Genomic DNA, 14,793 nt, shown 5'->3' on the forward strand with positions numbered 1-14,793 from the left:
CCCGTGGCTTCCTGAACACCAGAACTTAGGCTGTGTTCCAAAAGGCAGGGAACTGCTGATACTGTAGGATGGCATTGCTGATGTGTGTGACGTATTCTCTTACTTTCGTGAAATCCTGGAGCACAAGGTGCTGAATGCCACTAGAACCAGCAGCTTTCCTATTTGCGGTGTGCTTAATAACTCAGGTAATTTCATATTTACTAGGACTTCTTACAACGTCATGTGTTTGCTGGCTTAAAAGTCTTGTAACCTCCTGGCCTGGTCCTAGTGCGAATGCTGTGTCGGAAGCTGTCAGATTCAATGCGAATGTCGCTGGTAGTGTTGGGGCTATAAGGTCTGCTTTCTCTTCTTAGGAATAAGTAGTTCCGTACGTCCTTTTAAATGAGGCGTGTAGTGTTTATCCTTAGTGAAGTGGCGGATTAGCTTCCACTCTCCATGTCAATCCATGACGGCAGGTGGTAGATCGCACCGCGAGGTTTTAAATATTAGTATTTTTCCCATACGATTCTGTGCGGCCTTAGACGTGCTTATTACTCAACAGGAGGATTGAGCGCTGCCAATATTTAATGAGATGTTTTCTCACATAGATAAATCCCTGGATTTCAGGAAGCAGGGCTGCTGAGCGTTGTTGCGATTTGAGTATTGAGTTTGTGCCAGTTACTGTATTCCTGAACCACAGTGTTGTGGGGCTCTACAACTTCCTCAGTTTATACGCTTTGCGTAAATTAGTTTATTTCTCATACTGTCAACCCTCTTCCTGAAAGTGCTGAGTTCACGTCTCTAGTGTAGTTAGGTACTGTGAAAAGTATTACATACGTACGTATGTGTGGTGTGGTGAGAGATCGTTCAGAGCCATATTGGAGAGTGTACGTGTTACCCCTGATGAGGCCGTTACGCTTTGCATGTGTTCCCTGTGATAGGTTCAGGGTCGGTGCTAGTGTAATGTAGTTTCGACCTGGTGAATGTTCGCGTAGTTTTTCGCCGCTCTAGGTTGACCTTCCCGAGTTCCATTCGGGGTGCACAGCGTTAACATTTCGAGCGGGGCTGACTTTGGGTTCTGCGTTGAGAATGGTGCTGGTACCACTTGATGTTATGATACAAGGTTGGGTATATACCGGTATCCATGTCGTGTTGGCTGCGTTCGCGTTAACCCTAACGGCTGAGGCTTCTAATCATTCGAACTAAGGGAGCTCGATGTTTGTGTTCTGTCTCCTGGTGTATAATTATTGCTGTTGCGCCCGCAGTCAACTCGAATGCGTAGTTGTTTGCGTGGTTGGAGTTCACTTTCCTTCACGAGAGCGATCTGGTTTTCCTTTTGTTGCAGGAACGCCGAAAATTCATTTTCATGGCGATCTCGACCGCATTTCAGAGCAGCATCTAAGACAGAATCGTGTCGTTGGCATATGGAGCTGTTATGGTGTATTACCTGCCCATGAAACAGTGCAGGTATTTCAGTGATAACTGTTCATATGACAGCCGCTTGGTGTGCGCCTTCTGCAAAGAAAACGTCAGAGATTCTCAAGAGATCTCAATTCACGACGGACGTGCTTGTGCATTCGCATTGAAGAATTTTAATCCAATGCTCAGCATGGCTGATTCGTTATTTGAAGGGATGGTGTCCGTACCTCCCTGTGGAAATCTCCAAGTAGCGAATGGGAGTATAATGGACAGGGACTGCGGATACGTGGCGCTCTGTGGGAGTGCGGATCGGCCGTCAGGTATATCGAGATGGTCCGTACTTTTGCGTTAAAGCTTCGTACCAAATGGCGCAGGTGGTTAACACATGTGCCTGGTAAGAATGAGATCCCTGGTTCGAATCCACATCCGGAACACATTTTCGGTCTTTGCTGCTGATTCTGCTTAACGTCCCGCTGCATCTATAGCAGTGACCCCCTTCAATTTATATCTAGTGTTTCGCAGCTGCAGGATTTGCATTGTGTCCTCTGTCGTAAGAACTGACACTATTCATTCAAACTCATAGCAATAGTGTGTTACCGCTGTTGCCTTTAGGCTCCAATTATCACGGTCCGTGATTCGCATTAATCATTGAAGAAAACCAGATGCTACTGATACATAACAACAGATATTAAGAAGAAATAGCAGTTCACACTACTGCTTCAACGCCACCTTGGTCGATATGCCGATACGGCCTGCTCGGTCAATCTCAATGTGAAGGCCGAGCAGCCGATCTCGCTCCTAGCGACGTGTTCAGAACGTCACTCTGCCTAATTTATTTAAATTTTGGAATGATGGAATTACACATAACATGTGTTGTCAGGTGTGGAGTTCAAACCATCAGCTATTTTGTGGAACCTAGAGCCTTCATCTGGTATTTATTTAATTATTTATTTATTTTGCTAGAAATACTTAGGATTAATCACTGATGTAACAGTAGAGCTTCAAGAAACTGTACGAAAACAATTTACATGACAGTGAAAAAATTTCCTTCCAACGTACAGATTTCTGTACGTAAATTTTCACGGAAATTTGTTTCACTGCAAATAAAACAATTCATTTTCTCGTCCAGGTTGCTAAGTAACGTGATGATGTCCTCCTCGCCGTGTCCGGCGACAGCGACTCCGTCAGTCTTCTCTGTCCTTGTTGTAGTAGGCTCGGATGTGGCTCACGAATCCGAATTTCGCTTTGAATATCCTGTTGCATGAAGCACAATGAAGTTGACCAGCAGAGTTGTAAGTATGCGTGTAGACAGGCTTGAGCTGAGATTTTCGGAGCTCTCTTTTAGCATCCAGGTTCATTAGACGCTTTTGCTCGAATTGTTCGATGCTCTTATGTGCAGTTGATCGCCACTCCGATCGGCGCAATGCTAGCTCCTCCCAATGGTTGCTTGGAATGCCACAGGCTGCAAGGTGGCGCTTAATGGTGTCTTTATATCGCAGGTGTTGACCACCTTTCCTCCTCTTCCCGCACGAGGTCTGCGAGTAGAACACCGCTTTAGGTAGCCTACTGTCATCCATGCGTACTATGTGACCACTCCATCTCAGTTGAGATTTCATTATTAAAGCTTCAATACCAGCCAGTTTCACGCGGCGCAAAATCTCCGTGTTTGGGACACGGTCTTCCCATTTGATGCGCAGAATTGATCTGACATCGAAGATGAAATTTATCTAGCTTCTTAATGTCAGCTTTGTAACAGCACCAGGTTTCCGAGGCATAGAGTAAGGTGGATAATACTACTGCTTTGTAGACTGCAATTTTTGTTTGTAGTTTGAGATTATGTGATTTCCATACTCGGTCATTAAGCTTACCGAAGGCTGAGGCTGCGCTGGCTATACGCGCTGCGATTTCCGTTGGCAGGCTGTTTTCACTTCTAATTTGGCTTCCCAGGTATTTGAAATTTGACACATTTTGCAAGGGTTTGTTATTTATCTCAATACTGGAGTCATCTGCATTAAGACCTAAGAGGCTGTTTGAGAACTTGCGTCTTACTGATGCTAATGGCTAAGCCAAATCTTCTGCAGGAGGTATTTAGCAGATTTATGTAAGTCTGAAGAGTTTCGCAAGAATTAGCCATCATGCATACATCATCCGCGTAGAGAATCTCTGAGATTGATAGTTCGGTTACGCGACTTTTTGTTTTGAGGCGAGAGATGTTGAAGACACTTTTGTCTGTTCTTGTGTCGAGACTAATTTGATTACTACAGGATTTGGTCGCGTCTCTCATAACAACTGCGAAGTAAAGTGAGAAGAGTGTGGGAGCCAGAACATAGCCTTGTTTTACACCACATGTCACAGGAAACTGTTCTGAGAGCTTGTCCTCATGGCGGATTTTTGCCATCATGTTTTCATGAAACTGCCGAATCAAACTGACAATTTTTGTCAGGGCACCCAGTTTTCTTTAGTATGTTCCAGAGAGCTTCCCGTGGGACACGATCAAAAGCTTTTTTCAGGTCTGCAAAGCACATGAACAAATGCCGATGTTGCTCTAAGCTTTTCTCTTGCATTTGTTTGACAACAAATATGGCATCCACTGTGCCTCTGTTTGGCCGAAAGCCACACTGGGTCTCTGATAGCAGTTTTTCTGCAAAGTGTGTTAACCGGGTGTTAATTATGTGGGCAAGGACTTTCCCCGCTGCTGAGAGAAGAGAAATGCCCCTGTGGGAGCTGCAGTCTGATATGTCACCCTTGCCTTTATAGATCTTGGAAATAAAAGCATCTTTCCAGTCTTGTGGAATCATTTCATACTCCCAAATCCTTAAGATCAGAGCAAACAATGGTTTCTTGATGTTTGGCCCCCCATATCTATATAGCTCTGATGGCAAGTTATCTAATCCTGCTGTTTTGTCATTTTTCAGCTTAGCCAGTGCTGAAATGAATTCATCGTAAGTAGGGGCATCCGCAAGTTGTTCCTCAACTGGCAGGTCTTCAAGTGCTTCTATGTATGGAATATCGGTTGTGTGATGGTCGGGATTAAGAACGTCATTAAAATGTTCCGCCCACCGAGACAGGATGTCACTCTGTTGCGTCAGCCGACAACTTTTACCTTTGTTATAGACTGATGCTATCTTCCCAACTCTTGGACCAAAGATAGTTTTCAGGGACTCAAAGAATCTGCCCGTTTGGTGTGTGTCGGCATATAACTATTTCATTTGCTTTATTTGCCCACCAACTGTCTTTGAGAGCACGTACCTTCACTTTCAGATTGTAATGCGCTGCTCTACGCTTGTTATCATCAGGGGTGCGAAGAGAGGTTCTGATATCATTAGCTTTCTGATCTCTGGATCTGAGTCGTCAAACCAGTCCTGGTGCTTCTTCTGAGGCTTTCCCAAGACTTCTGAAGTACAGCCACGCAGTCTGCTAGCGTATGCACTCCACTGTTCATCTACAGGGGCAGATTCAGATATCAAAAGGCCATCGACACCAAATTTTTCATCCAGTTTTGCTCTCATAGTCTGATCATTGGCCAAGATTTTGCAGGACAATTTAGTTGGTATTTTGTGTGAAGCTCGGCGTGGTGCCTTCAAAGTTATCTTTAATTTGGACCTCACGAGTCGATGGTCTGTCCATCCCTGAGCGCCTCTCATTGCACGTGTGACCAGTACGTCACCAAGATCCTTTTTCCGTACTATAACATAATCCAGAAGGTGCCAGTGTTGAGATCGCGGATGCATCCATGTCGTTTTATATTTTTCAGGCAGACGAAAATATGTATTTGTCAGACAGAGTTCAAACTCGCCATATAGAAGATCCAAACCATTCGAGTTACATTTTCCAATCCCATGGCGACCGAGGACTCCATTCCAAGCACTGAAATCATTCCCAACACGAGCATTAAAATCACCAAGTAACAGAAGTTTATCTGCAGAAGGAATATCCCTAAGGACATGTCGGAGGTCTTGGTAGAACTTGTTTTTCTCTTCATCCGGAGATGGCAATGTAGGTGCGTATACATTGATCAAATGAAGATATTTCTTTGATGCCAGGTGAAGTCTGAGTGTTATTATTCTGTCACTGATACCTTTTGGGAGTTACGTTAGTGAACATGACAATTCATTGCGTATGGCAAAGCCTATCCCACTTTCCGCCCTTTCAGTGGATGATTTTCCACTCCAGTAGTAGGTATAACCTCCGAGCGGTTCACATAACTGTCCAGAGTCACTAAGATGTGTTTCACTTATGGCGGTAATGTCGATGTTATATCTAGCCAATTCCTTTGCGATAAGTCCTGTCTTTCTCTCTGGGCACTGATTATGGTCGTTATCCTGTAAAGTACGGACGTTCCAGACTCCAATCATTAGATATTTAAGGTAACTGTTTATTTTATTATTTTTTGAGCGCATATGTTAGTGAACAAGTGACCGCAGTTTGCCACTTGTGCTGGGTTGAGACGGGCTATGTTTAGGCCACCTTTTCTAGGCCCCTCCCCGCATTAGGGAAAGCAGAGCGATCCTAAATAGGGCTGCTTTGTCGTCTGACGAGTTGCCGAACCAGTCTTCTCGACTCTCACGAGTACCAGAACGACCATCACCGTCTGACCGCCTAACGTGCAGAGCACCAACTAAGGTTCAGGTACACCAAACCCTTGCCTCACCGTCAGTACTCCATCGCCGCAGGACTTTCAAAGCTCATGGTCCATTGAAACTTTGCCGGAGTCATCTGCGCGTGAAGGTATTTAAAGTGGACAAGCAGTTGCAGATCCACTCTCACGTCCTCTGCCTCTGGTTGGCAGTGGATCGTAGGGCCTATACGACTGGCAAGAGGCAGGGGATGCAGTGAATGGCCATATGCCACTGGAAGTATCCTGACATACGCCCTTAAGGCACATCACAGGTGCCTTGCTTCGTCGGTACAGAAGCCTATCGATATTACCCGCCTCCTACACCGATGAAGAGACTGACAGAAGGGAAGAAGGAAAGGGAAGGGACTGGAAGGGAAAGGGAGGAAAGGACGGTAGGTCGTTGTGAGGCACACTTCGTCTGGCTCCTCTGCTGAGACCTGACCGGCTAGGTTGAACCTGCCAGTAGCTACGCTACCACCGGTATAGCTCTCAGCATCACAGGAACACGCAAACTCTCCCACCCGCACGGACAGCGCTACGATAAGATGGTGCCTCCAGGGAACTAAATAACATACATACGTAATGAACATAGTTTTGTTTTAGAGCTGCAGAACTCAAAATTCTGTTTATCTGAACTGCATCATACATTCTCATAGCATGATACAATCTACCACGATGTTAGAGAAATACTTTAGCCAGCACGTAACTTCCGTTTTTCAATAACCCGTTAAACAGGTTCAAGTACTACATCTCTTACATTCATACGAACTCAGTGCAGCATTAGTCCACCGCACATTTTGTTATTTGAGAAAAGTGTATGATGCATGTTAAAGTAACATGTGGTGTCACCGCCAGACACCACACTTGCTAGGTGGTAGCTTAAATCGGCCGCGGTCCACTAGTACATGTCGGACCCGCGTGTCGCCACTGAGTGATCGCAGATCGAGCGCCACCACAAGGAAGGTCTCGAGATACGGACTAGCACTCGCCCCAGTTGTACGACGACTTTGCTAGCGACTACACTGACGAAGCCTTTCTCTCATTTGCCGAGAGACAGTTAGAATAGCCTTCAGCTAAGTCCATGGCTACGACCTAGCAAGGCGCCATTAGCCTTACATAGTTTGATAGTTACCGTATGAAATGTCTCATCAAGAACGTTGTAAACCAACAAGGATAATTAAAAGTTAAGTATTCGAGGAGCTTTATACTTTTCTTATTAGAATTCACTACTTATCCTGTTCCAGAATTCACGCCCGTCTGCGTTAGATAGCGTGCATTTCGGCCTCCTCCTATCTACAAGGTGTTGGCACATTTGCCAACACATCATAACACATCAAAATATTCGTGTAAAATTACGTTGAAGTGCAGTGGAAACACTGACGTTCTCCTTTCTGACCTATTAACTTCGGAGTACAACATATATGAATCTACTCATTGTTGTTCACCATTGCTTCGATAATTACCTGACACAAACACCAAACACCTGTCTTAGGGAAGCATACACAACCAGGGGCAATTTGTATGAGATAGTTTACCTCCCCCCCCTCACCACACCTCCTGTGTTCATTAGTGGTGCCAAGTAGGAGCCATTCGCTTACGTAACAGTGGCAGATAGTTGAAAGTGTGGCATACTAATTTCTGATACTCCCTTATTAAAACAAACAGATTAAAGTACTACACATTAATGAATCACGGAAATGCCTTGATTACACACCTCTTGGGTCCTGGCGACGCAATATTTTCCTAAGAGCAAACTCTGCTTTGTGAGGAACCTCTGACCGTTTTCGCAAGCCATACTACACTTGCATCACTGAACAAACAACTGTTTATTCCTGAAATATCTGAGGAATTTCGAGGATGAGGTGTCCAGATCTGACTGTCTTCGTGGTTCGGCTTTGTGTTTTGTTATCTGAAATAGACTAAATCACCACAGAAGTAAACCCCAGCTTCAGAAACCAGCTACGTATTACCGGATGATGGTGACAAATGATATTGCTGGTTGCCGCCTTTTTCGACTGGAATGTATTCTGTAGAGCTACATCAAGTCTTCGACCTAACAACTGCACTTCGTTTCAATGTTGTTCTCGATTCTCGCATGCTGCACAAGTCCTTAACTATGAACATCATTTTTTTGTGATTGGTTCTTTCCCATTAGTCCGTTCGTAACTATATACTCGTATGACACCGTCTCACTTCCACAAGATGTTGATAATAAGGAAATAGGCTGGTAGATTTGAGAGACCAAAGTGGTCACTGATAAGACATTGGTTATCGTTTTCGCATTAAATGGTGTGCCTACAGTTTGCGGTTGAAGATCAATTTTGTTGTGAGTGCATTTTGACTCCATTCAGTGATGAAAATATGCCATGCGTGAGCTTTGATCCAAAATGAGTAGTTTCACTTATTGGGTTTCCTGATGCACTGTTTCAGAACTTAATGGATATACTTAATCACACTCGTTTACGCTTAAACTAATTTTCACGAATGTAAGATTTCTCCTACGCGTTTCTTGGTTCTAGTTTGATTCAGTATGCCTTTCATCGTTATTCCCCGACATCAAACAGGTCTAAACCACATGATCATCTCTTCGATAAGTACCCTTTCTCACACGATCTTATTAATATAGCTCGTCACGTCGCTATTATTGCTGGAATTAGCAGCCCTTCTATATAAGTTGACTGTCATTCAGAGCTTGATCCAAATGCTGGCTGTACATTGAGAAAGCTCTTAGCACCGATAAAGTCGATTCATTACTTTAGGAGAGGTCAGAATGGTTCAGTCAGTCATCACGGTGGTTATATGCCCTTCTCTTTAATCTTAATTCCTAGTTATCACTAGGTTTCTTTTTGATGTGTTAAGAAACACTGGTGGTCCCATCACGTGCTCTTCAGCCCCTTCCACTGCTTGCAGTTCCTCATTAAAGTTTATGCACTCTCCTGACATATTATTTATTGTGTGTGAGATACATTCCCACCCAGATACATATGGTATTGTGTTGGATGAGCATCCACTTCTTGGCCAACTATGCCAGACGTCTGATGTGAATTGCTCCTTTGTCATACTCTGGGCTCAACTCAGAGGCGACCGTTGTACGGGGCATCTCCCTACAAAAGGTACATTCCCATCCGGGTACGCAATGTTCCATATGGAATTCTCAGGTGGAATGTGTACATCGTGGGGCAGTTACTATCGGAAAATATTGTGAATTATTGACGGTTGGCTACAATTCAAATTTATCTCAACTGCTACTTGATGACTTCGCAGTTAGAAACAGACTGAAACCACCTGTTTCTTGATGACGTGACACGTCATTTTACTCCTTCGTTTAATGGTGCTTCTTTGGTACCGAGCGCCGCGGGTTCTGAATTCGCGCCAGACGGCATGGACCTCGCTTACTACTAGAGGTCTGTATAGCCGTCGCGCCGTAATCCGCGGCTGCGCGAGTTCCTGGTTCGCGAATATCGTGAGGGCGCCACGGTGGAGCACGTGGTCCAAGCTGCTGATAGCGGCCTACCTTATCCAGTATATAAGCGCCTTTCTGTCGCTTAGTTAGGCAGTTCGAATTTCGTGGAGCCTATCGACCTCGTCAAAACAGACATCGTGTTGACCGTACTTTGTTTTCGTTTCTAGTGGACGTCGTGGATTCCTTTGGTTGTCTCTGTCACCCGGTTGCTCGTTCTCCCGTCGTTGTTCGCGTCCGTCTTTTACGTTCGTTTGTTCGCGGGCCTCTCTCTGTTTGGTCCCGCCGCGCTTCGTTACCGGCCACTTCTCGACCGTTTCGGTCGCGGTTACAACTGCTGCCATACTGGTTGCTTCCGTCGAAGGTAGTCGTTTGATTCTCTGATTCCAAAATGATTGAGTGTTTGCGTATTTGTAACAAGATTTTGAACGTTTCTTCCTCCATGTCACACATTATGTAACTCTCACTGATAACAGACGTATACTTACTGCTTTTCTGCGGTATTCCTCTGGTGACTAGTGTATTCTCCATTGCTCTTTGCTGGAATTGGTGTCTCCTGGTGGCATGACATTCTTCTTTAGGGAATTCCCTGGTCCATTGATGATAACTGTGGGAAAGTTCGTCTGAATTGGACAGTTAGCGGTTAGGTTCAAGGCTTGGATGTGAATTGTTCTCTCCTTTCTAATTACTGGAGACGATGTGAGTGGTTGAGTTGGTACTTCAAGAAGTCATCACGTCTCACTGATCTCACATATTTAGGTTATTTATGCCTCAAACAGTAATGTACATGGTCTCCTACACGTTCTGTCAGCTGATGTTTTGCGTCATTCCTCTTTCCAACTTGGGTCGTCTGCGTATCCTTAGTTCTCTGATACTCGTAAACACAACTTACATGAAGAAAAACCTGTTATTCAGAATTTAGATGGCGGTGTAACTAGCTAATTTTCCTGGGAGCCTACTATTTCCTGGAACTTCTGTTACGTAACGGCCACAATAGTCTTCGAAAACGATTGTATCTGGTGAAAGCAAGCTTCAGTCCAAATATTCTTTCCCTGCCAGTATGATCCAAAATGGTAATTACCTGGTTTGAAATCGTAGGATGTTGATGGATACTAACAATGTCCTTGGCTTCATGGTGATTTATTCATGGTGTGGAAACACAGTGCTAGGCAAGGCCACCAAGCGTATGATCTTCATTTAAAAGACCTATTGCTCACTGCTTGGATGCCAGCAACTGGTGTGAATAAAAAGATGACGGCATGTGATACTGCTTTAAACCTTTATGCTGGGGACTATTATTGTGCATTTTTACTGTTTCCTCACTTGAGCGAGCCGACGGTGTAATATATTCGCACATACGGCCAGAATTGCAATTTGAAAGTCTGTAGCTTTTCGTTTTCCATCAGATTATGATGTTCTTGTGTTGGTGTTGATTCGTCAAAAGACGATAGTTGACGGTCAAAACAGTCATTACTAATTCTTTATTTCTGGCGTAATAACACTAAAAAGAGCTGACAATTACAGATTCACCATGTAAGTCCATATCGCGGGTTAGAGACAGTTCATGCTACTCCGGGCTTCTTGAACCATTCAGGATTCGTAACGGTCTTAACTCCTAAAAACCTTGCATCAGGAGTCTCTTTTTCTTGTCTTCGTTTACTTCACAGGACAGTGACTCCTCTTGCACCACAGGCATTGCCGTCACATCCTCTTCCACCCTTGGTATATTAGTCGACACCTTTTATACAATATATACAGTTCTTGGGTGTAGAGGGGTAATAGCTGATCCATCTCTGGAATTTCATACACATAGTGATGTATCTGCTACCTCATGTTTTGGGTAATGGCGGTTGTCACTAATTCTGTCGGGCTTTATTCAAATAAGAGTACAGGTCCTGCTGCCTTAGCCACTCTTCCAAATCGACGTTGTCCTCTCTCACAAGTTTACTGTTGCTGACAGGAATGTTTCTTAACTTTCACCAATTTACCTATAAAGAATTATCACCGCTGAATATATTCATTAGTTGCTACGTCACAACTTGCTTCTGCACCACTGCTTCTTTCAGCAAGGAGCAGTGCTGTGAATGTATGTTGTATTGAAGTCGCTCATTTCATCAACAGAGAAACTGATTTTATCAAGGTCAGCTACGCAAGCTGCAAAAACGATCACACGTAGCACTATAGCTGACAGTATCACTGTTGTTCCTCAATTTAGGTTACGCCGTCTTCCTTTGAAATATTAGAATTCCTGAGTGAAGGGAATGCGTGCATTTTCCAGTGGCCGTTTTGAGAACTACTGTGGACTGCAGGTTGTCTTCAGCAGTACGGATGTCACTTTCTGGCCACTTGAAATAGCTTCACTTCTAGGTAAGTAGGCATAGTTAACGCATCACCTTCTTTGGGATAAGGACACTAATAGTCTGATAGTCTGATAGGCTGATAAAGCTTTCCTTGCTGATACCATTCCTTCGTATGGTAAACGCCCATTTGATATTGTCTGCTTACCACGTAATCTTTCACGCTGTATGCGTCGCAATACGTTGAACGTCTGCGGCGGCGCGGTTCTTTCCGTCCCTTTTACGACGGACTCGAACCTACCTGTGAACATTGTCTCAGCATATAATCGGTAGGGAAGCTGAGCGAAACCTACTGTACTTCGACGTGAACCAGGCTGCAATTACAGTCACTAATCAACGTTTCGGGAGAAATTTTTGACACGAAATGAGAGGTTAGAAATTTCGTCCTAATTTACTATATTCTGATATTCTGAAACTTAGGTGAACAAGTATCACGATCAAGCCCGTACTAGTCTTGACATAGTCACTCACAATCCCTTTCACTCTCGTCAGCAAGTTTATGGTGTTGCATTTCCGGAAAACGTAATAGCTACAAGAATACGGATTGTTTTTGATTGTGAATGCTCGCCAAATATTAGCCCTGTCGGTACCTAATGCAGTTACAGTTTTTAGTCACCCACCTGCTCAATACGCCACACGGAATTTGTATTTGGCTCGTCACAAAATTGACTTAAAATTGTGAAATTTTTACATACACATCGGAATAATTATGCCGTCACTTTCCAACACTTTTGATGTATGAAACACTGCTAGATCCGGCAACTTACCGTTTCCATCGGAACTATTACTACACACGTCCGAACTGTTTCATGGCAAGCCTCCAACTCTTCGCTAGAATTCTCGGTCTTCCCTACCAGCAGAGAAAGGTGCGCGAAGAATATTGCTTTACCATTGATCAGTTTACTCAACAGCCAATAGCAAAACAACATTCTCCCCCGTCAGTCCGTACTTTTCATCAATAACCAACCGCAAAATAGTAAACCTAACGACTGCACTCCTTATCGAAGTAATTGACTAATATGCAGAAGTTTTGCTTATGCATAAAGTTATTTACTACAGTTATTTATACCTGAATTAACTTTCCCTTTTCCATAAACTTAAATTACAAAAATCGCCTTTGTCCCTATCCATACTAGTTGGAAATGTTTCCACACTAAATCCTACTACAAAATTCGTTAAACAATTATCTTCATATTAAAGTTAGACCACAATCACGCATCATTCATACTGCTGAAACACATAACATTTTACATACACAAAAAGACATAACACTTTACGAAAATACTATAACCGTTCATGAAAACATTCTAGTACTTAAGTTCACTCTAGTGGGCACAATCGAAACTAAAATCACAGTCCCCCTATCCAATATTGTCCTCTATCGTCCAGCCTCGCGTCAGCATCTGTCACTATCCAGCTCTGAGACACATCTCCCACTTAACCGCCTCCAAGGCAGGATAGGTATATGGCGCTAAGTCTCACGTCGATGCCACCATGTTACAAGCAGTGCTCGTTTGATGGATGGCGCCATACGCTTTTTCATTTCCTGCAATGTTCTGTGAGTGAGTGACTTCTACTCCATTGATCAGCGTGCTGTGTAGGAAACGGATTTCGTAAGTTGGCCCTGGGTGTTCTGTAGAAGAGGGCCCATTTGCACGGAGCTGTTGATAGCTGTGAGAAGGTTTGTTTGAATCCAGCTGTTAGTAACTAGCCAGATGCCTTGTATATCTGATGTTTGACGTCGTGTGGAGACCACAGAGGTGTTTTCGTCATACCGTACCTCACGAATAAGATGATGATAACACAATTTGACGCATAAAGCATATACATCTGCACTATCAGCTGACGTTCAGCGTGATTCACTTCTTCCTCATTTCATATTTAATAGGTATGGGTGTGTCTTCATTGGGTTTTCTATCGCTTCTAACACACCTTAATAAACCCAGAGGTATCTCAGTGAGTTTCGCATGATAATACAACTATTTAATTTCTTGGGCATCTTATTGATTTCTCAACTTTCTCTTATATACCAGGCGCAACTAAATCATACTTTGTCGTATATTTTAGATAGATCAAGTAACCACCATGAAGACACACACTGTGGCCTCAGTCAGCATCATCCTATTATTCTTTATTAGTCGACCAGTGAGCAGGCTTAACAAAATTACGTTCATTACGTGGAGACAGTATTTTCCAATGTCTAATGTCAATGTTGCTTACATGAGTTTAGCTATAGTTGCAATATTCAGTAGGATCTAAAGAGTTCTGAGGTGAAAATAGTCGAGACAGCAATCAATTCACAGCTTCACCACGTAGGCCCCACAGTTGCGGTAATGATAGTGAAGGGTTATTTGGTTGTTTTGTCACATCCAGATTTAGTGTTGGCTATACGTCCTTACAACCTTTCACGTGAAAATGACTTTGCTTCCTGTCCTCATTTATAGCACAGGGTCCTGGTTGCTCCTCCTTCACAAGCATATCGGTCCAGTCTTCCTTACCTTTGCTTTTTGTTCCTTAGATACTCCTGCTCACCGTGATACTCACATTGTGGATTTCTTGGGCGTAAGACAGTAAGAGCGCATACGTGACTACAAATCCTTCAAGATGTTAATTTTAGCCAGGTTTCTGCTCCTCAGCTACTTCACGTTGGGGCTTCTCCCTAACTGCTGCTTCTTTGTTTCTGGGGGACAACCAGAAACTGTTTCTCTAGACATCATTCCAAATCTTCACCGGTTCACGCAGTGCTCTCACCTATCCATGTGTCGAATGTATTTGCATGCGAAAAAAACTCCCACTAGCCCCCCTGCGGGTTTGGGGTAATGATAGGCCCCTGGTATTCCTGCCTGTCGTAAGAGGCGACTAAAAGGCGTCTCATACGTTTCAGCCTTATGTGATGGTCCCCTCTCGGGTTTGACGTCCATGTTTCTAAATTATTGCGAAGAGCGAGCCAATTGGGAAAG

The 14,793-nt window shown here is 43.8% G+C and overlaps 1 protein-coding gene across 1 annotated transcript in view; it reads right to left on the reverse strand.

Annotated features, from left to right (window-relative positions):
• Positions 1 to 14,311, reverse strand: part of LOC124593802 (circumsporozoite protein-like) — a 175,208-nt gene extending 160,897 nt beyond the window's left edge. The window contains exon 1 of the mRNA XM_047132150.1: positions 14,233 to 14,311. Coding sequence (XP_046988106.1) covers positions 14,233 to 14,311 — 79 coding nt within the window. The remainder of the gene's footprint in view (positions 1 to 14,232) is intronic.
• Between the last annotated feature and the right edge of the window lie 482 nt (positions 14,312 to 14,793).

This window comes from Schistocerca americana, chromosome 2, assembly GCF_021461395.2.
Source record: "Schistocerca americana isolate TAMUIC-IGC-003095 chromosome 2, iqSchAmer2.1, whole genome shotgun sequence".
Classification (NCBI taxonomy): domain Eukaryota; kingdom Metazoa; phylum Arthropoda; class Insecta; order Orthoptera; family Acrididae; genus Schistocerca; species Schistocerca americana.